Source organism: Felis catus, chromosome B1 (assembly GCF_018350175.1).
Source record: "Felis catus isolate Fca126 chromosome B1, F.catus_Fca126_mat1.0, whole genome shotgun sequence".
In the NCBI taxonomy this organism is placed as follows: Eukaryota; Metazoa; Chordata; class Mammalia; order Carnivora; family Felidae; genus Felis; species Felis catus.
Window position 1 is genome coordinate 203,706,027 of NC_058371.1, and position 27,561 is coordinate 203,733,587.

The window sequence follows — 27,561 nt, forward strand, 5'->3', positions numbered from 1 at the left end:
ATGGACCCACCCACAGACCTTGTCGGGCTCAGCCACACACCCCCATCAGTTACGTTTTCATCTCCATTTAGCTCTCAAGTGGGACAAAAGAGGTATTTACTGATCTGCTAGCACCCCAATACACCAAAATGGGCTGGGCCCGTTCCGCAGCTTGCCCTTGAGCCCTAGGATACATGGCAGTGTCCACGTGAGCACAGGACAAAGTGGGAAAAGACACGTGCCAAACAGCAGCATTTCTGTGCAGCAGGAAGGAGCAAATGGACAACTTCCATTTATATAAACTAAAAAAAGAAGATTTAGGATCATTTTTGCTTCTATTGTTACAGCACTAAGAAGCATGGGAGTAGGATTTTTAGAAGTATTTGTTTGGGGACAGTAACTTGTGATGCGTTTAGTATACTCCAACTTGCTTTATTTTCTTATATTAAGAAGTTTCACAGGAATAAAGACCACAATATATGGTTGTGTTCAATGTAATTTTTACAAAATGATCTTTCTATAAGTTTTTTAATGTTTATTTATTTTTGAGAGAGAGAGAGAGAGAGAGAGAGAGAGAGAGAGAGAGAGAGAGAGAGAGAGAGAGAGAAGGAGTGGGGGAGGAGCAGAGAGAGGGAGACACAGAATCTGAAGCAGGCTCCAGGCTCTGAGCTGTCAGCACTGAGCCCAACTCAGGGCTTGAGCTCATGAACTGTGAGATCATGACCTGAGCTGAAGTTGGACACTTAACCGACTGAGCCCCCCAGGTGCCCCTGACCTCCTCCTTTTTAAAGAACAGCCCACATACTGATACGCTCTCGGTCACAGAACCGTTTCTGTGTTGATGGACACAATCTATGGCTCCATAAATAGAAGCCGGACTCCAACGGGCAGCTTGTGCACACGGCCCTGTGCACATGCTGAGGTGGCCTGCGGTGAGGGGAGGGCTGGGCCAAATAGCAGTCAAGCCTGAGACCCCGAGCCCCTAGAGACCACTCATGTGCTCAGTGTCCCGATCGAGGAGCCTCCAGCGCTAGCCTCTGCTGAATGATGGCAGAGTTCAGATGCAGGGGCATCAACTTTGGGACAGAGGGGAGGGGATGGCAGGGGGGCCAGGGTCTCAGCCTCCAGGCTTTTAGGAATTCACAGAAGTGAAACTCAGGAGCCACAGAGACGATGCTGAGAATTTCACTTCTCTGAAGGGCCCATGAAATGTATCTCAAGACAAGCTGCTTCTCTTTACATGTCAGTTTTCAAGCTTCGCAGTCACGAAATCAACCTTGACACGTGCAGAGCACAGGGACTCAACTCAGGCCACTGGCCGTCCCCCTCAGCAGGCAGAAGGGGGGAAAAATCAATCTGGCCTCTGCCTATACCAGCCCACTCCAACACAGGCAGCTGTCAACAGATCTGCCTTCTTGGAAAATTCTGTATCTCAAAGAGAAAGAGAAAAGGAAATCGGAGAACCTCACGAGGCAGAGCAAATTGGAGATGCAGTTTCGAGTCGAAAAGCTGGGCCCAGGGCCGTCTCACCCCCCTGCACGTTCCCAGAAGGTCAGCCCTGCCGAGAGGCTGTTGGAACCCGTGGAGGCCTTCGGATACCGCACAAAGCAGCTCTTGATCCAGTGCGCTTCCGGTTTTGAGCCGCGGCTCAAGTGGCGGAGTCCAGGGTCGCATAGGTCTTACAGACACCCGGACAGAAGCTAACCCTCCTACAGCAAGCGTTCTCTCACAAGCACTGATCTCAGTGACCTCGCGGACAACTGTATGAGCGGTACTAGGAGCACCCCATTTCGGAGGGGGCAGCGGAGGCACGCACAGGTGGTGTGGCTCCCACCAGGCCCCACAGCTGGGAGGCAGCAGTGCTGTACTCACCCACACACACCGTCCCCCACCAGCACCCCCCACCCCGCCCCCGGTCACGGCGTCCCTGGCCATCTTACCGCTTTCCACAAGTTCTATGGGCTCCGCTTCCAAGGCCATCTCAGGGGTGGATGCTGCTTCCCGAGTTCGCTTCTGGGCTTGTCTAGAATTTACTGTCCCACCACGACGCTTTCTCTGAGGGTAACCCAGGGAAAGAAACAGTCGTATGAGCTCTGGCTGCTGACACAATTTCCATAACAAGAATAAAAGGTCAACATGGGAATGGCTCAACTCATCAGGAAGAGTAGGAGGCCAGTGAGCCAGCCTGAGGTGGGGGTCCTTTCAAAACCTGACATTCCTATCACTGAATATTTAGAGAGAAATAATACCAAACACATAGTGAATATCAATTCTACAAAGTAAAACTTCTGTTACATAAAACTATTGGTCTATCCAAAGTACATGCCACACCACTCTATAGAAGCCTCTGATGTAGGTCAAGGCTTGGCCAGAAATCCCTCCTTTTAACCAAAAAAAGTCACAAACCTATCTTCCTCGGATTTGTGTTTGGTCCCATTGAGCCCTCTTTGTTTTTTCAACCCAAAGGCCCTCAGTTTCCCACATTTCTATCCACTGTGGAAACTGGGTCTTTTCTTTCAAAAACCTTTAACCTTTAGAGTACTATTCAGTGTGGTTTACACCCCAACCAACAATCACCCCCAGAGCTCAAAGAATCAAAGTTCCCAGTGGCTGCCCAAGAGCCCTGCCTTCCGGAAAGCTCAGGCTCTTGGCTGGCCTAGCTGCAGTCCATACTCTCTGAACCAGCCTTCTTCTCAGACACATCCTTGAGCGCTGGCTTACCAGTAAGCTCCACCTTTTCTGACCTGGATGGCCCTGAAAGACAGGATGAGAACATGCCCTAACAGCCTGCCTTCCTCAAAAGAGATAGAACTTTTCACCTAACCCTGTCACCTTGTGTTCCCACCCTGCATGGCCCCAACCAATCCTGGCTCCCTGTGTTTTGCGTTCTAACCGGCACTGGGCCCACTATGCTTCAAAATGGGTGAGCTGGGGCAGTCTAAACTTCCTCCTCCCCAGTACCAGCCTTGCAGAGCTGGCACACAGATTAGGTGACAGAGTGCGCAAAGTACTGAGCACAGACACCGGACGCCAACAATACCCTAACTGCTTACGTACCTTACTAAGCATTCTGTCTCTGGAAACTCTGGATGGACCTGACACTGTTGGTGAGATCTGCACAAGACCTAAGGGAACCCGTCACTGGGCCCAACGCTCACTGGCTACGCAACAGAGAGATGTCTGATTCTTGCTGGGTTTCAACGGCCCCTCAGTAGCAAATGGCAGCTTGAGGAGAGTCAGAAATCAGATTTGGGTTTAGCAATTTTCAGTGGATCTGAGGAGCCATCCCCAGGAGGGCCCGGAGACAAGCCACTGCAATAGTTCAAAATTCTCCAGCGAGGAGTTGCTCTGCCCCTCAAGGGAGCTGACACCCCGGCCTCAGTGGAGTCTACAGGCTTCCCCAGCGGCCACCAGAACACCCAGGGCTGCTTCGTGCCTCTTTCTCTCTGAAGTTGCCCTTGCATTTTCCTTCCTCTGGAAAGAGCCTAGTATTTCTCAGCAGATGCTGGTAAACAGAACCCCCGTGCCCCTCTGCAGCTACCTGTATGGCTTCTGGTCTCCACCGACGGAGGCGGGCAGCAGCCATGGGCCCTGGCCAAGGTCTAGGTGATGGAATGAACCTATCATGGCTACTGCCGCAATGTGCACGCTCAACGCTCCCCCGCCCCACCCTACACCCCACAGCGGTCCTCTTCCCTGGCAGCTCTTCAAGCCCCTCTGTGCCTGGGCTACCCATTCCTCCCCTCTTCACTCGGCCAGTTCTCACACAGCTTTCAGAACCTATGCAGATGGCACCTCCATGACGAGGAGACCCCTCATCCTGCCAGCACGACCACATCAGGACCGACCCCTTGTAGGGCTCCCACCTCCTCCTCCAATCGCCCTCACCAGCGGGCAGGCAGCAGGTGGACATCAGCTCAGGGCCAGCCTCAAGAACCCCACGACATTTGCAGAGATCCTCCACTCTGTCCTATTACTCTCATCATGGCTCTCCCCCTCCTGGCGAGCAGAGAGGCTCAGCCTCCAGTTTAAACTGATCACCTAAGTTATTTACACCGTTCCAAGGGAAGTTTAACCAACTTCTTCACACAATCACAGAAGAGACTATCTATATTGCTCTGTCTGTCCAGATCCTGCCTGGGCAAGGTGTGGGCTTCATAGAGGAGGCAGCCAGGCTTAGGACATTGGTTTCCCAACAAGGGAGGGGCAGTGACAATCTGCAGATAAGGGACCCAGGTGGGAAGTCACGTCTGCCTTTTAGGAGGGTAGGCCAGGGAAACAAAGGCCCTTTTGTGTGTAAATACCAAAAGGGCTTGGAGCATACTAGGGACTGGGAGTGGCCAGGAGAAGATGGACATTGGGGGAGGGGCAGCAAAAGGAATCTACAGGATTTCTACTACTGTTCACCCTGGGAGCTGTGGTTGTCTCATCCCGCCCCCACATTCACAGCACCTCTGGAACCTGGAAAGAATACGAGGCTGTCTTTTCACATCTGGTCCACCTGATATGAATTTAGTATCTCAGAAAACAACTGGGTTGAGTTTAGATCAGATGAGCAGCTTTGTCAGCGGGGAATAAACTGCAGAGGGGGACTTTCAGGGAATCTTCTCTGAAGCTCCAGGGGCTCCGGGTGACCCTTGCTTCCACTAAACCAGCACTGCTTCTGAGTCTGATCAAAGCTCTGAACTGTCATAATGCTGACTTACCAACTTAGGTCACTGAGTGTAAGAAAACTCTGACAAGAGATCATTACCTTTATGCCCCCACACTGGACCAAGAACTACACAAGGAAGAAAACTGAAGGGAAATGGAAAACTGGGTTGTAAATGATTAAATAAACCAGAGCCCTGGTACAATTCCCACCCCCCACCCCCACTATTACTTCTCAGCCTTGTCTTCAGGACCCCACCCAAGACAACGGACTCCCCAAGACGAGTAGGCTGCACAGATGCCAGAAGTCCAGCACACATTCTTTTGAGAACAAGGGTTACTCATAGGCACCTTTACGGTACTTCCGTTGATGTGTCATAAGGAATGAGGCAGTTGCTCAGCCTTGAAAATAAAATTTAAAAATAAATAAATAAATAAATAAATAAATAAATAAATAAAATAAAATTCACGTGCTGTTAAAACTCACCGTACTCATGGTGCCCTTTGGCTCCACCCTCCAGAGAAGGATGGGACCTGTGCAGAGCTGGCAGGGAAGGCAACAACTTCTCACACCCACTGGTTACTCATCCTCTTGCTAGCATGGCAATTTGCAGCCAGATATATTCCCGGTATCTCCAAGTCCTGAAAATCAAAGATATCAAGGTGGTGATACGTGCTGCCGCCTTTGTCATCAACGAACTCAGTTCGACCCTTTCCCTGAACTTTGCCGGATACTCTACGCAACTCATTTCCTTACTTGCATATTCTTAGGAAGCAAGCATTCTTTTTTTTAATGTTTATTTTGAGAGGAAGAGAATGCACACCAGTGTGCACCAGTGGGGCGGGGGCGGGGGGGAGAGAGGGAGGGGGAGAGGGAGAGGGAGAGGGAGAGGGAGAGGGAGAGGGAGAGGGAGAGGGAGAGGGAGAGGGAGAGGGAGAGGGAGAGAGGGGAAGGAGAGAGAGAGAGGAGGGAGGGAGAATACCAAGCAGGCTCTGTGCTGTCAGCTCAGAGCCTGACCCGGGGTTCTGATCCCATGAACCGTGAGATCGTGACCTGAGCTGAAATCAAGAGCCTGATGCTTAACGGATTGAGCGCCCAGGAAGCAAGCATCCTCATAGAGTACTGGGGGCTCCATCGTGCCAAAGTCTGAGATCAGGCCCATGTGCTACTGCCTGCTCTCCTTTCTGGCTGCTGAAACCGTTCCCGAGTCCTGCGCTGGCTGCTGTGAAAAGGAAAGAGAATCAGAACCATCACACATGACCTCACGGACGCCTTGCAACCAGGAAGGCACGGAGCTTCTGAGGCCAGAGTGAAGCCTCTGGCTCTTTCCACAACTTCACTGTCGCCCTCTGGAGGTGCTGATAGTTTAGGACACGAGAGCCACCTGCTGGGATTCATCCTGCATGCCTAGCTGAGACTTCTGTCGTTGGCAGCAGCTGAATGGGGAAGAACCAAGAAACTGTGGGCTGGGAAGCTAAGCGGGAGGTTCCAGGAAAAGCAGAGAAACAGCGAGTGAAGGGGCTGCTAGAGGCTGCTAGGATTTCATTCGGGGCCCTTCCACTGGGAGGCAAGGGAGCAAAGAGAAGCAAAAACATGGAGTCTGAGGCCAAGAGTCATCAAGGTTTAAGGGGGCAAAAAGCCAGCTTCTAGTGGGGGAAGCCCTGAGCTCAGGGCAAGGCTGAGGGACGCGGGGAGAATCCAAGCAAAGAGGAGGCTCTGTGGTGGCCCACCCTGGGCCAGAGTGGTCCAGACAAGGACAGGGGTCCTCAAACTTGAGCCTGCCCCTGCCTCACCCGGAAGGCTTCTGAAACCAGAGTCTCTGATTCAACAGGTCTGGGATGGGGCCCAAAATTCTGCATTCCTGCCAAGTTCTGAGGCAGTGCTAATGGTGCTGCTTCAGAGGCCGCACCACAGGAACCACTGGACGAGGAAAAGGCCTTGCAGGTGCAAACACCGAGGCAGGGGGAACCACACGACCGCTCTCTGATCTGTCCTACCTCCTGACAGGTCTCCCACCAGCACCTCCTTCTAAGACACACAGCTGGCTGCAGCGGTGGGGAGCACATCTGCAGACCCAGGCAGCCTGGATTGGTCAGGTGCTTCCAAAGCCCTCCTCGTACCTTGGGCAAAGCACCAAACGTTGTGCCCTGTTTCTTTAACTATGAAACAGAGCAGCGCCTCCTGCAACGGGTGTTCGAGGATCCCAGGGGCTAATGGGACTCATCTGCCGCCCCCGGCCCCTCTCTATATCTCGTCTCCCCACCTCGCTCGATGGTCAGTATGGCCCCTGCCCTGGGAACACAGCAGCGAACAGACCCAGGCATCAGCTCCCCGCTGGCGGGTGGGGGCACGCTGGCACTGGCGACGGCTCAGGTGTAACTGAGGTATACGAGCCAGGTGTAAAGAAACACAGGACAAGGACAGATCAGAGAAGGTTTCTCAGCAGCCACCCCACCCCGGGTGTTTTCAACAGAAGCCCCGTTGGAGGAACTGCCCAGCCGGCTGAGCCTTTCTCTACTACCTGGTGATCTGCATCCGCCCACGCCCAATTCCCTGGCACCTCATTATCCACTCTGATCCCGGCTGGCCTAGAGGGGTAGCGTCCTCACCGTCACTCTGCGGGGAGACGTGCAGCTGACACGCAGCATGACCGCTCCTGACGGCCCTCAGATGGCCCCCACGCTTCCCAAAGCAACACCCGGCCCAGTAAAGGTAAACCTCGGCTGACACTGCGTTCAGGGCAGAGGCTCTGGCCGGGAGGAAGAGTGCCCTCCTGGTCTGAGCAGAGGGCGAGGCGCCCCAATGGCCTCCAGGGACTCACAAGACCGCCGCACTTTCTGGATTCTAACACATCTGCGTATGTTTCAGATCCTGAGGAGGAGCTTATGTCCGGGGGCACACCATGATGCAGCTGTTTGGGGGGGGAAGTCACCTACGTCATGGTGTGTCTCAGAATTGAGAAGAATCTTTGATAAAAACGTCACTGACAGGCAAGGAGGGAGATCTGCCTGCTGAGCGACGGCAAATAAAGTAAAGCCCACGCCTGGGCTATTCCCTAAGCCTCTTGCCTCCCACTTGGTTACTTTTTAGACTTTCAAGGATGGTCAAGACCTGTCCTACGGGCTGCCCCAGAGGCACCCCCACCCCCTTGGCCTGCACGCCCCCTCTACTCTCTCAAACCACCTCCCACAGCCCCAGCCCCAGATTCATTTCCAATCTCTCCGCTTCTTTTGGAAGAACAGTGTTCAGAGAGCATAGGGAGTTGGAAGGCTGGCCTTCGGGAAATCCACCAGAGAACGGAGGTGGGAAGCAGAGGGCACCCAACAGACCAGAGTGCGGGTGTGGAAGTGTACTGTCTGGACGGGGAAGGCAGGGCTCACAGGAAGGTAGCCTCCACAGCCTACAAAGTGTTCTGGATCCTGCAGGTGATACAGGCCATCAGAATAAAAGTGAGACTAACAACAGCTGAAGCCCAGACATTAATTACTTCTAACGTGTGCAAACCACTGTGCTTTCCAAACACAGTTTCTGTAACGGTCCCATCACCCAACAAGGGGGAAGGTGCTACTGAGGTTATCGTCTTACACATGAGAGAGCTAAGGATGGTCAGGGATTAAGCAACCTGCCCCAAATCCACAACCACCAAACAGTGGCCTGGATTTAAACCAGGACAGTGTGACACCAGAACCTACACTATTAAATAAATACCATGCCAGAATCAGGTGTCTTTGATTCTAGAAATAATCTGGAAAATGGATGATGTTTTCCAGGTTTTCGAATTCACTATATCCAGAAACAAAGTCCTTCCAACAATACCAGCACCCCAAGTCAGCGGACGGCCCACGGTCCTTCGGTTCCCAAGGCAGACCGTGAAGTCATTCACATGCCCTCACTCAACTAAGTGCTGTGAGGGCAGGACGCTGTCTGTCTACTCTGTACCCAGCCCGATCCCTTGTGCAAAGTGGAGTGGTTAATGGTGTCCCTGCCACTAAGACAAGACGGGGGTAGAGCATGACACTGGGCATGGCCAGGAAGGCCAGATGCCAGGAGTTCCTAAAGCTCTGATAGGAGGGTAAGGACCACACATACGAAGGTATCTAGCTGGTTACTTGGCAGGAGTGATGCCATAAAACTGAACCAGGGAAGGGAGAAAAGAAACAGGAGTTGACGGTAGACAGTCTTAGTTTTAGAAATGCTGGATGTGGGATATCCAGGTAGAAAGGTCCAAGGCAGCTGAAAAAACTCAGGAGAGAGAACTGGAGTGGAGGCAGAGGTTTTAGACTGTGTTTAAACCTCTAAACACAGGGAGTCAGGTAGAGCAAGAGCCTATAAGCAGAATAAAAAGTCAGAAACAAAGCTTGGAGAGAAGCCGGAGGCATCAGACAAAGCCTGTGTTCCAGGGAGGAAGCAGCAGTCAACAGGCCGGGTGACAGGAAGGTGCTCACCGGTGACCAAGCAAGTGGAGGCCCAAAGTGACAGGAGTTACTCAAGAAACAAACCAGGCGGGGGCGGATGTGCAGAAGGGGAGAAGAATGCCTCAGGCAGGGACTGTGTGGGTGGCTGGAGAGGGCAGAAGACAGCAAGGGTGAACGGACCCATCATGACCCGCCTCTTAACCCACACCTCAAGGGCAGGACAGCCGAGGCTTTTCCACAGAGAGCTGCATTTAAAGATCCTGTCACCCATGTGCTCTGAGGGCCAGCGGGAGGCTGAACCAGTCAGAAAGCAGACAGAGAGGAGGTAAGGAGACTTAAGATCCCCAGGCAAGAAGAAAGCTGTGTGGCTTGGAGGTGGTGGGTGGGACACAGGACAGCCTGACGGGAGGGAGCTATCGAGGCCAGTACAGACTGAAGGCTCTACTCATTCTGTCCTTATTAGAGATGGATTTTTTTCCCATGAAGTCATCACTGACACTTCAGAGAATGACACCCCCCCCCATTCTAGTGGGAGTGACACACGTGACCACGTACCCGATATACGTCTACAGACAAAATGGCTAGAAACAGCCAGGCAGGCAGGAAGCAGTCAGTGTGAGACCAGAGCTGGTCCTCCCCTGCAAAGAAAGGGAGAGTCCACAGAGGAGGGGCAGGCCAGGGGTGCACCAGAGACCCAAGTGTAGGTCCACAGGGTGCCCAAGGGAGATCTAGGGATGAGCAGCTCTGTGCAGCCCAGGGTGTGGGAGCCCTCCTTCATACCACCAGGCAGCAGAGGCTGGCACAATTACCCACAGACATCGGAGACCTAACTCTCCGGGCGGGTGCCACAAGTGCCAGGCCATCTTGGTTCTTCGGTGGCTCCTTGGGCATTTTTCTGCGGGGAGACGATGTGCAGACGCATCGGGCCACTCATTCTGTGCGCCAACTACAAGCCGCTCTCACTGTAAACTCCTAAATGGCTCTGAGACACACACGCAGTCTCCTGTGGGTATGAATGAGCCAGCCAGGGCAACCTCTTTACGCTGGCGTGGTACAAGCAGAGAGAAAGCAGCACAAATCCTACAGGATTTCATCAGGGAAACACCCATTTATCAGGGACTAATCGGGTACTGGCTAGTACCAACTGTCTACTCCACATCTCCCCTTTTAAAACCATAAACATATCATTGCCGTGTTATTTTAAGTATTTCCATAAATGGAATTCCAAAAGTAGAACTACGTATGGAACATGTGTTAAAAATCAAGAATGTTTTAAACAGCATTGTGTACTAACCAACAGCTTTTGTAATTTTGTAAAGAATGTAAAAAATACCCAAGGCCATTGGCAACGTACCAGTGCCCAGCACAGCCTGCCCTCTTGGGGGACTGAGCCTGAGCACTAAAAGTTGCCAATAACTGGGGCGCCTGGGTGGCTCAGTAGGTCAAGCCTCCGATTCTTGGTTTCAGCTCAGGTCATGATCTCATGGTTTGTGAGTTCCAGCACTGACAGCCAGGAGCCTGCTTGGGATTGTCTCCCTGTCTCTCTGCCCTTCCCCTACTCCCTCTCTCTCAAAAAAAGTAAAAAAACAAAAAAACAAACAAACAAAAAACCCTGCCAATAACTTTCATTTCAAAGCTTTTTTTTTTAAATTTTGTTTAATGTTTATTTTTGAGAGAGAGACAGACAGACAGACAAAGCACGAGCAGGGAAGGGGCAAAGAGAGGGAGACACAGAATCTGAAGCAGGCTCCAGGCTCTGAGCTGTCAGCACAGAGGCCGATGCAGGGCTCAAACCCATGAACCGTTAGATGACCTGAGCTGAAGTCGGACACTCAACCGACTGAGCCACCCATGCGCCCCTCAAAGCTTGTAAGTGAGCTCTACCCCCAATGTGGGGCTTGATCTCATGACCCTGAGATCAAGAGTCACATGCTTTACCCACTGAGTCAGCCAGGAGCACCCCCCCCCCCAATTTTTTAAATGGAACCTTGATGACACTGTCACATCAGCAATTGGGCCTCAGTACTTAAGAAAAATATTCGCCTCGGCTGGTTAAGTGTCTGACTCTTAATTTTGGTCAGGTCATGATCTCGAGGGTCATTTCATTTCCAGAAAAGACTTGCTTGGCAGGATGTAGCTAGTCACTCCTGCTTAGGCTTAGAGCAGGCTGAAAAGCCAGCACAGAGGTAATGGGGCAGACCTCTCCCAGTTATTTATTCCTAAAGGAGGCTTAGGGGCCTTGACCACTGGTCTCCCCTGGGGGTTTTGCAGGAGTTAGATGAAAGGATGTGACAGAAAGAGAAAGCACCACACTAGGCTTGGAGAGACAGTAGCTGCTCTTTCCAAATGTATTTTATTACCCTGATGAAGCCATCACCAGCAATCATCAAAGTCTCAGAGGCCTGAAAGGAGCATTAGCACCAAGGACCATCACACCTGCCTGGTGATGTCACCAAGGGAACTTCTTTCCTTTTCTCCTAACACAGGACCCCTCAAGGACAGCCTTTTGCTTCTACTAGACAAAAAGAAAAAAAAGAACAGCTGTCTGGATATAGAGATGGTCTACTTTTGTGATTCAAGCCTCCAGAGGCAAAAATCCAAAATTAAGAGTGAACTTCAGTTTTTTGGAAATCTATGAAGAAACATCAATAAAGAGATTATTGAGCTTTCAAAATAAAATCCAGACACAGACTCCAATGAACAATGAAGGCATGCTCAGTAAAAGAAGACACAAAAGGGCAAATAATGTATAATTCCCCTTCTATGAGGCCCTGAGAGCCATCAAATTCAGCAACAGAGAATCAGTAGAATGGTGATTGCCAGGGAAGGGAGGGAGGGGCAACAGGAAGTTACTATTTAATGAATACACGAGTTTCTCTCTGGAAAGAGGAGAAAGTTCTGCAGACAGATGGCAGTTGATGGTTGCACAACAGTGTGATGTACTTAATGCCAATGAACACCTGAAAGTGGTTCAAATCATTCACATTATAAAAGGTGTATTTTACCACAACAACAAAAAAATTAAAGATAAACTTAACATAATACTCTTTTTCTAGACCCTTTGACAGGGTTTAGTCAGTCACTCAGAGGCACTCTGCGGTGGACACAGCCCCAGAAACATCTGTAAGGAATTTGCCTCTAGCAGGACCCTGCGCCTCTCCCATCCAGGCCTGGGACCTCCAGGACACACCTAGGACCCAAACACAGCCAGTGTAGACCGTGGCTCCTCCTCTTCTCCAACAAGCTGTTCCTACAAATTTTTCTATAGCTTTACCTGCAGGATTTTGAACAATTCCCCCCAAACACTAGGTTGACCTTTCTGTTGATGAAACCCCTGGGCGTGGGGACACCTTCATTCCCCGATAGCCATGGCTGATGAGGTTGTTACCAGTGATTGGTCAGGAAGATATTCACAGCTGGGAAGTTATTAAAAGATACCACATCCAACCAACTCCTTTGTAGAAGGGTTACTACTCTGGGACGGCAAAGAAGAGAAGCTAAGTGGCTTCTCCACTGATGACCCCTAACCCAATTTTCTTTCAGGCCATGGTGGCCTGCTGATGCAGATAAAGGCAATTCCTGGAGGCCACAAGCAAGGGTTCATAACAAAGGAAACCCAAGGGGCCCCTGGGTGGCTCATTTCTTCATTTCAGCTCAGGTCATGAGCTCACGGTTCATGAGATCGAGCCCTACGTCGGGCCCTGCATGGACAGTACAGTGGATGGAGCCTGGTTGGGATTCTCTCTCTCCCTCTCTCTCTCTCTCTGCCCCTCCCCTGCTCACACACATGCTCTCTCTAAATAAATAAATAAGCTTTAAAAAAAACAACAACAAAAAGAAACCTAAGGATCTATGGATCTATCCTTCCCGAGGTCGAAAAGATACCAGAGGCCAGTGGAGCGTATCAACCTCAGGTGCTGAGGCCATCAACAACTTCCCATTTTTCCCCAGGATCAGGGTCACTGTGGCCATGAAACTCAGAGGCAGGCGTGCTAGGCCTGTGTGGATGGTGCCTGAACACAGAGCCTGCCAGAAAAAGCCAGCTAGAAGGCTTAGATGCTTCTACTGAATCCTTAACTAATATCCAGTCGAGAAGAGGGTGTGTGAGGAATGAATCTAGTACTAAAAAAAGGGCTAAGGTACAGGTCCTGAAGGAGGGCGGGGGTATCGTCAGAAGCTTACAAATTTGATTCTTTGGCTTATAACTATAGCAGGGAGCAGAGGAGCAGTGCCCACTGAGGGAACTCCTTTACTGCATACGCGGGCTGGTCTCAAATAGCACTGCCCCCCTCCTCCGCGAGCTCCTCAGCACAAGTCCTTCCCTTCCACTCAAGGCAGATGCAGCTGTGGGTTGGCTAATGAATGGATGCATGCTGTCACCAAAGAGCTAGCCAAACTCAATCCTCGAGAGACACTAATCTTGGTAGTGGGATCCCATAAACCTGGGTTTATGAGCAGAGGAAGCCCTAATCCAGACCCTCCTCAACTCTCCTTCAACACTCTCCCTAGGAAGTAAAATAGGAAGTCAACAGTCCTTGGCCTCCAGGACAAATGTGGCACCTGGGATGCTTCATAAGAACAGCAAAGCACCCAACTAATAGATCCAATGCTCTAATATAGATGGAAAAGGGGTCAGGGAAAGTTAAAAGGCTTCACATGGTAGCTTAAAAAACAAAACAAAACACCCAAAAAACTACCAGGCTCCAAAAGATCCAAGAAGACTGCAAATATTCCCAATCACACCCATCACCTTCACAGAGCCAACCTCCCTTCCCCAACTCACCACTAACCTTTGTGGCCTCATCTGAAGTTACAGACGTGTGTATTTCTAAAGTATACCACACAATACAAAAAACTACACAGCTTATGGGGGGAAAATGAAATTAAGGGTACAACTAAAAAAACTCTGTCAATGTCACACGCACACAAAAGTTAAGAACCTAACAAAAACGGTAGCACAGCTGTACACGTTAAATGGGAAATGCACATATACAGCTATGGTACTTTGCAAGGTTTGCAGTGAGTTACTGGGAAGTAGGGTGAAATTTTTTAAACGTGAGATGTGCAAGGGTGTGGCTCATAACACAGTCACTGAGAAAGCTGGTAGATGTTTGAGGAGAGTGTACTATCTTCAGGCTGCGTGACTTGGTTCAGCTCAGTTCAATTTTCTGTGTTCATCTAGTATCTCTCACAGGTGAAATTATGCACATCAACTCGAATCCCGTAACGTTCAGACTGGTCCCTGAGATTTCAATCCTGTTGGATGGAACTAATCACGCTTCCAAACAAGTGTTCAAAGCACAAGTGGCTGTACTTGGCTCGTACCCAGGCTGTCAGTCACCTGCTGCAGGCTCTTCCGTACAGCAGGACCATAATATGATCCATGCTCATGGTCCTAATCTAACCGCTTCTTCTCCTGCACTCGACATGCTCAATCTGATTCCAAGTCCAATACTTACTGTCCCCTTCTCTTACCATAAACATGCTGATGAAATAAACTGTGACTTTCTTCCACTGAAATAAACTATCAAGCTCACTACATGCCTGAGAGAGAATGCCTTTGAGGTGAAAAGAGGCTGAATTTCTGAGATGGCGGAAATGGAGTCTTACACTGCAAGTAAAAATACATCAGCAGGGGCGTCTAAGTGGCTCAGTAGACTAAGTGTCTGACTTCGGCTCAGGTTATGGTTTCATGGTTTATGGGTTCCAGCCCCATGTTAGCTCTGTGCTGACAGCTCAGAGCCTGGAGCCTGCTTTAGATTCTGTGTCTCCCTCTCTCTGCCTCCCCCTGCCCCTGCTCACACTCTCTCTCAACCATAAATAAACATTAAAAAAAAATTTTTTTTTTTTAAATATAGTCACCATCGGGAAACAAAGACTCAAAAACACACCACCATCATGGGAAAAAAGGAAAGAACATCTCTACAAACATAATGGCTAGAAAAGGATCTCAGGTTCATGGGTTCGAGCCTCACGTTGGGTGTACAAATCACTAAAAAAATAAAATCAACATAATTAAAAAAAATACTCCAGGGAAACCTCAGGCTCGCAATTTCTCTTTTACGCAAGGAAGCTACTGATAATACTTATTTTGAAACACTTTTTTAGGCTTTACCTATCCTGCGTGGTACAGTATGAATAATAAACTTAACAGTTCTTATTTATGCCAAAACCTTTCCAAAGGAAATCCTGTAGTAGCATTCTCCCACCTAACCTCACGTGTTTTCTCATCACACTTGAACTCTGACCTTGGGATGCAGCAGTATCTGTGCTCCGGGCCTTCCTTCTCAGAGAGGAAACCTTAAAATGCTTTGCTCTACAATTTCCAAAGCCCTGCTGAGAAACAAGCTGTTTAGGAAAGATAAGTTAGAAGAACATACATGTGAATTATATCTTAATAATAAACAGGAGTCAGCCCCATTATATCTACAGAAGCAACCTTATCCTTCAAAGAGTCCTAATCTGAGGACAGTAAAAGATGGGGGTAAATCATTTCAAAATTAGACACTGACAACATATGCACAAAGAACTCACAAAGTCATTTTTATACAGCACAAAAACCAATCACCTTGTGTATGTATTTGCACTGAGTAGCACCTCAAATCTTTTCCAGAAATTGGTGGGAGTATAAACTACTGGACATGAGCTTTGCAACAGCTTTTTAGGTAAAGAGCCCGTGAAGAATTGCCACAACTGGCAATCCTGGGCACCAAGCTTGGTTCCCAGTCCCTACCCTGGTCCAAGCAAGCTACCCTTCTCTCTTCCTGGCTGCTCCAGAGGCCAGTAGTCTCACCGCCCTTTCTAAGCCATCCTTCTCACGGCACAGTGATTTTTCTAAAATGCAAATATAGCCATATTACTTCCCTGCTTCGGACTTAATTTGGTAATTTTTCCCACTTGGTCTTAACATAAATTCTGAATTCCTTAACTTGGGGCACACCAAAAACCTTTTGCGAGCCGGTTCCTGCTTCTATCTCCAGTCCCGTCTCTCGTACAGTCTGTATTTCCACCTCAGAGAATTCCTCTCATTCCCTCAAGGGGCTGTACCCCCGAGCAGAAAGCCTGGCACACAGGAGACCTCAAAGGTGTGCTAAGAATTTTAAAGTACACACTCTCAAACGGGGTGAAAAAACTCACTCTTTTTATGTAAAGCATAAGATACACATACAGCACATAAAAAGACGTATGCTATATAAAAAGCATTAACATTTCGTGGAGATCAATTCGGAAAACAATATATAAAAGGGGGGAGTTCACTGTAAAAAAAGATTGATGAACACCGCATTCGAGTAAGATTTTTAAATCTGATTTGGAAACTCAAGTTCAGGCAATGCAAAAACCAGCAACACATCTTTCTACTTGAATGTCCCCGTTTCACCTCAAGCTCGTAGATAAAACTGAACCCTCTATGCCTCCCTACCCATTAAAAAAACACCCCCCCCCCCCAAACCAAAACGATTCCCTTCAGCGTCTCTGCCCGTCAGTACCGTGGTCCCCAAACTCCTAGGCTCTGAACTCAAAGGCCAGTCCTGCAGCCGGGAAAACGAGGTTCCAGACCAGCTCTGCCGTCCACTAGTTCGCCGACTGTACGACCTTGGGCAGACCGCCTCAGCCTCCCCAACACTTCGGCAGCCGAAGCAGAGGGCAGGGCTGCAGAGCTGAGACCCTACACCGGGCTGCGAGAACTTGAAGCAGAACGAAGGCACGCCTGTGACTGTGGATGGGGACGGACTAGAGTAAGACAAAAGCCAAAAGCTCCCCCAAACGACTACTGCGGTAAAGTCCAGGCTTCTCCCCGGACGGGTCAAAGGGTGGAAAGCGGAGTACAGGGAGTACCGCGTTTCGGGTCTCAAGCCTCACCGCGACCCGGATTACTCTCCAGGCCCCCGGGCCACCAGCGCGCCGGGGATGCGGGTGGGGGTGCAGGCGCCCGAGGGGCGGGGCCGGCCGCGGGCTGCAGCACACGAGCGGTCCCCAGCGACCGGAAGCTGAGGACCCACGGAGCTCAGCCCCAGGTGGGCGCTCCCGAGACCAGCCCCCGCCGCCCCCAGCCCCACGAGGCCGAGCAGGCTCCGCCACGCGGCCCGGGAGGACTGGCAGGCCCACGATGGCGGGGCGGCGGCGCGAGCACACAAAGGAGGCGGCGTCAGCGGGGAACAAAAAGCTGGCCGGGGCCTCCCCTGAACGGCCCTTGCCGCCCTGTCCGCCTCCCCGAGTGACCTTGGGCGCGTCCGCCCCCCACCCCAGCCTCGGTTTCTCCAGCTGCGCTACAACTGAACGCTGGGACCGCAGCCCGCCGGGGCGGCGGAGGCCCTCAGCGAGGCGTTCGTACGTCCGTCGCCTGCGCCGCGCCGGGCTCACGCAGCCACGCGGACAGCTGGGCGGGCTCGCGGGCTCGGGGGAGGCCCGGCCGGGCGTCCGGCCCGAGGGGGGTTGGCTGCGCTCCGGAGGGCCGCCGCGCCGAGGCCTCTGCAGGCCGCGAAGCCGTCCGAACCCCACACCCGCCCGGCTCTGGCTGGCCGCCCCCTCTCCGTGAAGCCAGGCTTACCTGGAGCGGGCCTGGCCCGGCAGCAGCCAACGCCGACGCAGTCCAGCGAAGAAGCACCTCCGGAAACCACGGAGGAGAAACCCTCCAGCAAGACGCCGCCGCCTCAGCAGCGATCCACTTCCGCTCCGGAGGCCTCGGCTCCACCCCCGGGGCGTCCCCATTGGCCGCCGCTCCTCGTACTCCCGTGGTCTACCGGTGCAGGAGGTATGTTTTCAATTCTATTGGATAAGAAAACCATCTATTACCGCTTTGAAAAGCGCTTCTTTCCGGCTCCGCCCGCGCTCGCGAGCTCAAGCTCCCGCCTTCCCGCGAGAGAGGCGATCTGCGCCCCCTCGGTGCGCAAGGCCTCTCGGGAGTTGTGGTTTGCAGAGCGGCGGCCGGTTCCGGGCCCTCTGATACCGGGCGGATGCGGCCGGCGGACGGAGCGGAGCTGGGCGTTATTCCAGGCCAGCCGGCCCGCTCCACCCCGCTTCGGGCCTCAGTTCTCTCTCCTGTGAACGCTCCCGAGCTCTCTACTATTGGCCAAAGCCCGGGCCTGAATCTGCAGGAACTCCAGGGCCCTCGCGACCCGACGTGCCAGGTCGTGGGCCAGCGTCTGGTCCCAGTGTTCCCGGACTGTTTACTAGGCTGGCAGTGAAAACTGGAAGGAAGCACAGCCTGGCCCCTTTGCGGGAACCCGGAGGAGGCACTCAACCAGGACGTCTGGGAGGGCCCCCTGGAGGAAGCGACCTCGGAGCTGGGAACTGAAAGGACTAGAAAGAAGGAGAGAGTTCTCAGAAGAGGTAGCCTGGGTGGGGAGAGAGAGGCTGGCATGTCCAGGAGACTGCAGGCTACCTACCCTTTGTGCGAGGAGCAGAGGTGGGGAGTCGGGGGTGGGGGGGGAGGCAAGAGTCAGACTGTGGAGGACCCAGATGCCAGGTTGAGTCTGGATTATCCCGAGGGCAATGGGTGCGGGGAAAGGAAGGACTGCACCCCCAGAGGAGCACTCTGGCCCACAAAGGGGCCAGGGCCCAGGCAGAGACCTGGAGCTCCCCCCCGGGGCGTCTGGTGCAACTCGGGGGGTTGAGAATACAGGCTCTGGACCCTTACTGCCCGAGCCTGAGTTTGAATGCTCCGTTGTTTTAAGCACGTTCCAGTCCCCTCACCTGTTATACGGGAATAGTCACTGTACAGTATCTGCCTCACAGGAAGAAGGTGGACGGTTGAAGGGCTCCACACAGACCAGCACAGGTGCATGCCAGGCCCTGAGAGGGGCTGCAGATCAGAACCCGAGTGAAAAGCCGGTGGTGGATTCCTTGACTTCAGCTTCCAGAACTGCACTTGGACATGGATTTGGCAATAGAAAGCCTAGCTTGTCCCTCCTGTTCTGAGAGTACACAGATCAGGTCATGGCCATCACGGGTGGTCCCTGGACACCCTCAGGCAATGAGGATGTCACTCCAAATGTCTGGGATGGACAGTTTAGTAGGAGGGGGTCTTCTCCCTGGAAGATTGAGTCATGTATGGAAATTAGGCAGATCAAAGCCAGAGCATTAATGGTTTTGTGTTGAGTTTACAAACAATCTCTGTTGTTTGATACTCATGTAATTGTAAAGGAATTTGGTATGGTAGGGTATCCAATAAGTCTGATTCTGTGTGAAACATGTTGAGTTTGAAACATATTGATTTTGGGGCACCTGGGTGGTGCAGTCGGTTAAGCGTCCGACTTCAGCCAGGTCACGATCTCGCGGTCCGTGAGTTCGAGCCCCGCGTCAGGCTCTGGGCTGATGGCTCGGAGCCTGGAGCCTGTTTCCGATTCTGTGTCTCCCTCTCTCTCTGCCCCTCCCCCGTTCATGCTCTGTCTCTCTCTGTCCCCCAAAAAAATAAATAAACGTTGAAACATATTGATTTTGATAGTGATTCTAAGTTGGAAGGTACAAGACTTTTTAGTTTGTGATCATAATTGGAATACTAAAGGAAATTTACAAATTTAAGATAAATGAGACCTTAATGTATCTTTAGGAATTTTTATACTTCTTTAATGTTTTTACTATTTATTTTTGAGAGCACCCACACGAGTGGGGGAGGGGCAGTGAGAGAGGGGGGCAGAGGATCCAAAGCAGTCTCTGTACTGTCTGCACGGAGGCTGATGTGGGGCTCCAACAACGAACTGTGAGATCATGACCTGAGCTGAAGTTGGACGCGTAACCAACTGAGCCACCCAGGCGCCCCAGAATTTTTAAATACTTGATAAGGCAGACAATGGAAATGCTAAAAAAAGAAGTTTAGATTCTGCATGTTAAAATGTAATTTAAAATGTTAAAGGAGTGGAACCAACCATACACAGCTAATCAAAATGATAGTTATAGATTTATAGATAAGATTAGTAACTTGAATTTCACAGCCTAAAGAATAGCTAGGGTTTTCTATTTGTAACTTTAATACATCAGGTAGTGTGATGCTGGGAGCATCTGGCTGGCTCAGTTGTAGAACATGTGACTCTTGATCTCAGGGCGATGAGTTTGAACCCCACACTGAACGTGGAGCCTACTTAAAAAAATAAAAAAAGTTGGGGCGCCTGGCTGACTCAGTTAGTTAAACATCTTGACTCTTTAAATTTTTATTATGTTTGGGGCGCCTGGGTGGTGCAGTTGGTTAAGCGTCCGACTTCAGCCAGGTCACGATCTCGCGGTCCGTGAGTTCAAGCCCCGCATCGGGCTCTGGGCTGATGGCTCGGAGCCTGTTTCCAATTCTGTGTCTCCCTCTCTCTCTGCCCCTCGCCCGTTCATGCTCTGTCTCTCTGTCCCAAAAATAAATAAACGTTGAAAAAAAAATTTTTTTTTAATTTTTATTATGTTTTACTTTAGAGAGAAAGAGAGTGCAATTGGGGAAGAGGGGCAGAGGGAGAGAGCAAGAATCTTAAGCAGGCTTTCAGTGTGGAGCCTGATATAGAGCTTGATCCCACTACCCTGGGATCATGACCCAAGCCAAAATCAAGTTAGACACTCAATAGACTGAACCATCAAGAGTCTGACTCTTGATCTCAGTTCAGGTCTTGATCTCAGGGTCATCAGTTCAAGCCCCGCATTTGGCTGCATGCTGGGTGCAGAGCCTACTTAAAAAAAAATTGAAATAAAATTTGAAGTTAGTGAAAAATAAATGATGTGATATTGAAAAACAAAGTTACAACAAATATCACTTTTCATGCTCAGGAGCTGCCTTCAAGTTCTCTGCAAACATCACTTGGCACTGAACTTGTGGTGTGGACATCCCTGGCTCCCTCACAGATAATGCCTGTGGCCCTGAATATTTCCAGCTTAGAGAAGAGACTGGGACCTTATTGTTTCCAAGTGCCACACAGCTAAATGTAGATTCCTGGGCATCAGACCAGCCAAATCCCCGTGGATGAGGTCTGAGAATCTGCTCGTTAACTATCTCAAAAGAACCCCAGCCCAAGTGAGTTTCAGGTACTGTCAGTGAGGGTCTTCTGGCTGTACTTATGCAGAAATTACACTGAAGCAGGATGTGAATTCCCTGGGTGGTCCAGAGAGTGCTTTCTCAGCATCAGCTGGACCTGATCTCTCCTGGCTGGTCCTCTTTCCAGGGGCAGTTTGGTTCTCTCTCAAAAGGGCTCACGCAAGTAGGGGAGGCCTCGGTAAACGAAGGCCATCAGCTCTGGAGGGTCGGCCAGACAGCTGTTGTTTCTGAACAAACCTCAAAGCTCAGTGCTTTGAACAAAGAGGCATCTGTTGTTGCCAAGGAAGCTACAAGTTAGTGGGGGCAGGGGGAATGTTCCGGTTCTGGCCGGCCTCACATGTCGGGTGCTGCTGGTTTGCAGGACGGGTGGGGAGGGCTTCCGCTGGGACAAGTGGCTGTCCTCATGTAGTGTCTCATCCCAGCAGGCCACCCCGGACATGCTCACATTGGGGCTGGGCAGCGTTCCAAGAGAACAGGAGGGAGCTCGGACGCCGCAGGAGGCCCAGCCTCAAAGCTGGCACCCTACAGGCCAAAGTGAGTCAGCCCAGACTCAGGTGCTGAGGGACACAGAGTGCCTCCTGATGGGAGGTCACAAGGCAAGGAACCTGGAGACTGGAGACATTTTGCCATTAATCCGTGACACGAGGCCTGCCCTCAGGCTACAAACTCGGGATGGCCCAAGGCCTGTTCCCACCTGGGTTTGTATGGGGCAGGAGTCCCATGTACTCTCAAGGCAGCTCTGAGCTGCTGCCTGGTCCCAGAGGGCAGGTAAGGACCTTGGTGTGGACTGCCAACCAGCATCGCTGCCAACAGCACCACAAATGTGTTGGGCTAGCACCTCTTCCCTCTGCTCCAGGAGCCCATCTGAGAGGTGTGAAGGGCTATCCTCCCCTCCTGCCACGGTGCCTGCTCTGGGCACCCATACGGACCTTCCGCCACCCTGGGATCTGGGTCGGCAGAGCATGTTCGATTCAGGCCAGTGAGACTGGAGCAGATGTTCACACAAGGCTTCAAGGACAGAGAACCCTCCTGAGCTGGCCACCAGGGAGAGATGACCCTTCTTCCTCTGGATGTTGTGAGGCTGGAGCCGCTCCCAGCCTGGAGACAGAACTCCTGCATCAGGCACATCTTGAAGGCCACCCTACCTGTGGACTGCCAGATGAGACCTAATAATTAATTCATCCTTTGAAACTCTCGGAGCTCCTGAGGGACTCTCTGGACAGGTCGTAGAAATGGGTTTGAATAACACATCACACAGGATAGGAGAAATGTCGTGTTTATCTCTTTAAATGAAATTTATTCTGCCCCTCAGCTTTTTAAAAAAAAAGTTTTTTTTAATCTTTATTTATTTTTGAGAGAGAGAGACAGAGTGTGAGCAGGGGAGGAGCAGAGAGGAAGACACAGAATCCAAAGCAGGCTCCAGGCCCCGAGCTGTCAGCACAGAGCTCGACCCAGGGCTCGAACTCATCAACAGTGAGATTGTGACCTGAGCTGAAGTCGAACGCTCAACTGACTGAGCCACCCAGGCGCCCCCACCCCTCAGCTTTTTTGACAGGGAGGTGGGAAATTTCTCTTTACCAACATGGGAAAGAAAGTCCTGGGGTTCTGATAGTTCAGAATATTCAGGGAGAACTCTGGTGTCTGTTCTTGTCACTTCAATGTGCCCATCCTCCTGGTCTGAATGTGTGCTGGGGTCCGGGAGGATGTCAGGTTTGAGGAGATCTCTCTCTTGGACATCTATCTACCTGGCTGTTTCCAGCCCCTCCCTGACCCCCCCCCCCCCCCATTCTCTGTCCTTCCTGGGAGCCACAGCACATTGTGCTTTTTTCATGATTCTGCATTTCACCAGCAGGCTGTCACTCGGCCAGCCTGTCCTCAAGGCCATGCCCTCTCCAGTCTGGCACTGGATCCAGAGGAACCAAGAGAATGGATGTGTCCTGGTGTGGGCGGATGTCAGTGGCTCTAATCACGTCCCCTTGGTGATGCTGGAGAAGGCTGGGTGGTGCTCTAAAGTCACACAGACTTAGCTGTGGGTCAAGGCTTTTGGGGCTGGTTACTTGACCTCTTCGAGCACTGCTGGCCTCATCAGCAGAACTGGAGGTAGGGGACAGTTCCTGCATCCCCGTGGGTCCCCTCCCCCCAGGGCGGCAATGAGGTTTGCTTGAGACAAATTATGAGACAGGCCATTTCCCAGTGGCTCAAGCATTCCAGCCACTTCTCCAACCAAATGCACACGTGCAACCACACAAGTTAAGCCACCGGACTCCAGGCAGAGTGGGAATTCCAAGTTTTCACGTGCAGAGGTGGCTCTGGGAGCTCCACAAAGGGGAGGGGCTTGCCCTGGGCGCTAGGGAAGGGCTAGGATCTAAGGCAAGGGTGGTCAGATTTAGCACAGAAAATACAGGACAGCCAGATAAATTTGAATTGCAGATAAAGAACGGACACTTTGAGAGTTTGTCCTACTCAATAACTGGGCGTCTTGCATTTTATCTGGCAACCCTGATCTGGGGCAAGTGGACTCCGGGGCAGGTTAGGGCGCGGAGCAGGAAGAAGGAGTGGAGGGGGCGCGCGGCGCAGGAAGAGGAGGCGCACACCGCCGGCCGCACGCTTTATTCGGGCGGGATTCGCGGGGCTCCTGGGGGCGCGCCCTCCCGGGCTCAGGCGGCCTCCAGGCGGCGCGCGTGCCCGCAGACCGAGCCGCTCCGCTGCAGCGCCCGCAGCCGGCGCTCCCGGCTCTGCTCCAGCTCCAGCCAGTGCTGCGCCTCCAGCTGCGCCTGCGGGCGGGCGCCCAGGGCTGTCTGCGCGGGCCGGGGCCGCCGCCCACCGATCCGCCCCCCCCCCCCGCCCCCGTCCGCGCGTCGCCAAGCCCCTCCCCGACCCGGGACGCCGCGCCCCCAGCCTCCCCGCCCGCTCCCGGGACTCACCCGTGGCTTGCGATGCGCGGCCCGCGGCGCCGGTACCCGCAGCAGGGCCGCCTGCCTTTGGCGCTCGGCCGCCTTCTCCTCGACCTTGCGCTGCAGCTCGAGCACGCGCTCGTCCTGGGAGGGCGCCGCCGGGGCCGCGGACCGAGCTTTCCTCTCCTCCCACCTGGGCGGTGGACAGGGCGGGCTTAGGAGGGGCCCCGACCACAGGTCAATGGGGGTGTTTTAGGTGCGGGGGGGAGAGGCTCTCCAAGGACCTCTGGGGTGACGTCCCCCCAGCGCCTCTACCTTCTTGCCCTTTGTACTTGACGTTTCAAAAATGTATCTCATGTATATTGGCTACGTAGGTATTTGGAGCAAAAAAGTGAAAACCCTCTTTTATCTTGTGCCTCCTTGCCACTCTCTTGCCTAGAGGTAGCCGCTAATATCTTTGCAAATCTCTATCATACTAGGTCATTCTTCCTTCCAGAATGAGACCTCATTATACAGATTGTTCCCCGTTGGCTTTGGTTTAGGGGCACTTCACAGCATCAGGGCATGTGGAGGTGCTGTTCACATGCTCGGCCACCATCCCTGCTTGGCTGGCTCCAGTCAGACTGTGCACTAAAATGGTCCTGGTGGATTCATGCCAGGAGGTCTGGCTACACGCAGAGAGCTCCAGGAGCTTTGTTAGTGGGTTTGGACCCTTGGAGGCTCCCCAACGCCAACCAGACTGTGTGTGTGGTCTATCAGGCTGAGTCTAGCAGCCGGAAGTGGTGAGACGTCCCCGGCACATGCCACCTTAGGGACCACACCTGCTGAGTGGCCAGCCAGCTGTAGCTGGGCAGCCCCTACCCTACAGCTGTCACAGGACCTCCTCAAATTGTAACCAGAGCAGCAGTCACTCAGGATCGATAGTGATGGATTTTTTTTTTTTTAAGAGAAAGAGAGTGCTTGAGCCATGGAAAGGGGCAGAGGGAGACAGAGAGAGAGAGAGAGAGAGAGAGAGAGAGAGAGAGAGAGAGAGAGAATCCCAATCAGGCTGCATGCTCAGCCTAGAACCTGACACGGGGCTTGATCCCAACTCCCAGGGATCACAACAAGAACCAAAATCAAGTCAGACACTCAATTGAGTGAGCCACCCAGGCACCCCAATAGTGATGAGTTTTGTGACTGTCGACTGTATCGACTCTTGGGTTTAGCTCTGGTCAATGATCTCACAGTTTGTGAGTTTGAGCCCCACGTCAGGCGCTGCTTGGGATTCTCTCTCCCCTCTCTGCCTCCACCTCACTCGCACGCATGCATGCACACGCTCTCTCTCTCTCAAAATAAACTTTTAAAAAATTTTAAAAAGTTATAGTGAACAGTCTTGGGATGCTAGAGAAACATGAATACGGACAGGATGTTGAGATGATGTTAATTTTCTAGTTGTGTCAGTATGCTGTGGTTATGCAGGACAATGTTTTTTTCAGAAGATGCACACCGGAGTGTTTAGGAGTGAAGTGTCTGAATCCTGCAGCTCCTTCCAGATGGTTCTGCAGGGACAGAGTAAGTAGCGAGCTAGATGAAACACCAGCAAAGGTCATGCTCATGAGCTACATGCCATCATTCTGCATCCAGGCCATCGTTGCATGATTTTTGCTGCCGTTTTTGTATGTCTGAAGATTAGCTAATAAGATAGTAGAGGTGGGAGAAGTTACTGCAAGGGGATGGCCTGGGCAGAAGGGTGGAACGTCGTTGTAGAACCCACCCGGGAGGTCGCAAAGGCAGGCTCGCTCCTTGCTCCTGCCTCAGTCGCCTGCCCCTTGGGGCCACTGGTACTGACCTCAAGGCTGCAGACCTCCCCATGGCCGCGCGGCACAGCGAGATCTGTTCCACCACGTTCTGCAGTTCCTGGCTTCTAGCGCGCTTGCCCTGGATGATCTGGTCTCGCTTCTCTTCCTCCTCGCGCCTCCGGGTCTCCTTGAGCAGGGCCAGCCGCTCGCGAAGCTCCACCACAGACATCTCCCCTTCCAGGCCATACCCAGGGATCTGCAGGGTGATGGGGAGGCCTGCAGCTGGGCGTCAGGCCCACACCCAGCCCGCACGGCCACCTGCCATGCCCTGAGCTGTCCTCTGCGCCAGCGCCGGTGCCCCTCCCCCAAGTTCCATCGGTCTGGCCCCTGGGCCCGGGCGACTGCCTTTCCTGCTCAGTAGCACCTGTGCAGCATCCCTGCCATTGGGCCTCCCCAGGCTTGGCCTCCCTCCAGGGACCACACATGTCAGCTGGGTGCCCTGTAGGCCCCTCTACTGAGGTAGGGCCCAAACGGAACTCAGCCCTGTCTCCCTGAGTCAGGACCCGGGGGGCCTGTGCAGAATGCCCTGTGAACTTCCCACATCCCCTGGGATCAGGCCAGGCTCCCACACCAGCTCCCGGGGCCCTGCAGGCCTGCTCCCACCTCAGCAGATGCCAGCCTGGCCTCTCAGGGTGCCGCTCACACGGGGCTCCAGGCACCTGCTCTCTCCTCTCAGCCTCCACTCATCCGGCCTTTGCACACCTGCGCTCTCCCTACACTGCCCTTCCCACCTGGGCCTGGGGGGGTCCCGGGACCTCCTTCAACATGAAGGCCACCTGGCCCACTCCCAGCAACCCTGGCCTCCTGTCCCCAGAGGTCACAGAGGTCTCCCTGACTTGACTGTGAACTCTTGGGCCGATCCCGGGCCTCCGGCAGGGCAGGTGTGGTGCCCATGGTCGGGCACGCCACTCGTGCCGGCTGGATCCCGGGTGGTGCCGGACCTCCTTTGGTCCCGGTGGGCATGCTGAACGTGGTCTCCCGTGGCCACGCCAGGCACAGCAAGACTTGGGGAGGCTTCCCCCAGTGGGGCCGGGTCCTCACCTGGGTCAGGTCCACGAGCTTGCCCTGGCGCACCGGCTGTGTCTCCAGGGCTCGCAGCTGAGAGATAAGCTCACGGCGCCGCTTCTGCTCCTCCCCCGCGGCCTCTGCGCTGCGCTGCAGCAGCTCCCGGCTCTCCTCTATCACCTCCTGGACTTGAGGGGCAAGGGGGTGCTGAGGGGCCGCAGGGTGCCCTGCCCAACCCTGGCCCTCCCTCCAGGGCACTGGGCTCTCGGCAACCGCAGCAGCTCACTTAGGGCAGGAGATCAGCCGGGGGAGCGAGCCGGGGTGGGGGGAGCAAAGCTGGGCGCGGCCTCGTGGTTCCTGGCCACCCCCCGCCCTACCTATCTGCTGCCGGCCCCTCAGGAGCTTCGTCTGTGCCACCTTCACGTTCTTCTGCACCTCCGCCACCCGCCGCACCAGCTCCTTCATGGACCTTTCCTCCTGGAGGCGCCTCTCAGCACACTGCTGCATCAGCTCCGCCGTCTGCTCACACAACCGACCCACCGTGGTCAGAGCCGCAGGGTCCCCCCTGGAGCAGGCCCATTGCCCCGGGCTGCCCCCAGCCCCAGGAGCAGCATGAGGTGACCCTGCATCACCCCGGAGCCCAGATCTGAGCTCAGCAGCTCCCGGGAGTCCCCTGGAGGTCAGGCCTACTGGGGAAGTTCCACCTCGTGTCCCCCCCTTCCTCCACTGTGGTTCTGGGGAAACCAAGTCCGAGCCGCTGGGTCTGCCCTGA

General features: G+C 53.0%; 2 protein-coding genes and 1 long non-coding RNA gene across 12 annotated transcripts in view; 1 reads left to right on the forward strand and 2 right to left on the reverse strand.

Annotated features, from left to right (window-relative positions):
- The window catches only part of RNF4 (ring finger protein 4), a 30,784-nt gene extending 13,052 nt beyond the window's left edge, over positions 1-17,732 (reverse strand). For 4 of the 7 annotated variants that reach the window (XM_003985539.6, XM_006931241.4, XR_002156625.3 and 1 more), the window contains exons 1-3: positions 17,594-17,732; positions 5,117-5,271; positions 1,920-2,034 (exon numbers count right to left, since the gene is read on the reverse strand). In XM_003985539.6, the coding sequence (XP_003985588.1) occupies positions 1,920-2,034; positions 5,117-5,125 (124 nt within the window). In that variant the 5' untranslated portion in view covers positions 5,126-5,271; positions 17,594-17,732. Of the gene's footprint in view, positions 1-1,919; positions 2,035-4,980; positions 5,032-5,116; positions 5,272-15,293; positions 15,394-16,532; positions 16,922-17,593 lie in introns of those variants that run through there. The other 3 variants (XM_006931242.5, XM_019829842.3, XM_023253532.2) reach the window with 3 other exon arrangements.
- Positions 17,733-17,809: 77 nt separating this feature from the next.
- LOC109499313 lies at positions 17,810-19,252 on the forward strand. The gene is made up of 2 exons (XR_002156626.3): positions 17,810-18,375; positions 18,781-19,252. It is a non-coding gene; the product is annotated as an uncharacterized LOC109499313 (long non-coding RNA).
- A 3,210-nt stretch (positions 19,253-22,462) lies between these two features.
- CFAP99 (cilia and flagella associated protein 99) overlaps positions 22,463-27,561 on the reverse strand; it is a 41,482-nt gene continuing 36,383 nt past the window's right edge. For 3 of the 4 annotated variants that reach the window (XM_045056924.1, XM_045056922.1, XM_045056925.1), the window contains 5 exons: positions 27,167-27,308; positions 26,826-26,977; positions 25,775-25,980; positions 23,974-24,136; positions 22,463-23,823 (listed from right to left, as the gene is read on the reverse strand). In XM_045056924.1, the coding sequence (XP_044912859.1) occupies positions 23,707-23,823; positions 23,974-24,136; positions 25,775-25,980; positions 26,826-26,977; positions 27,167-27,308 (780 nt within the window). In that variant the 3' untranslated portion in view covers positions 22,463-23,706. The other variant, XM_045056923.1, reaches the window with a different exon arrangement.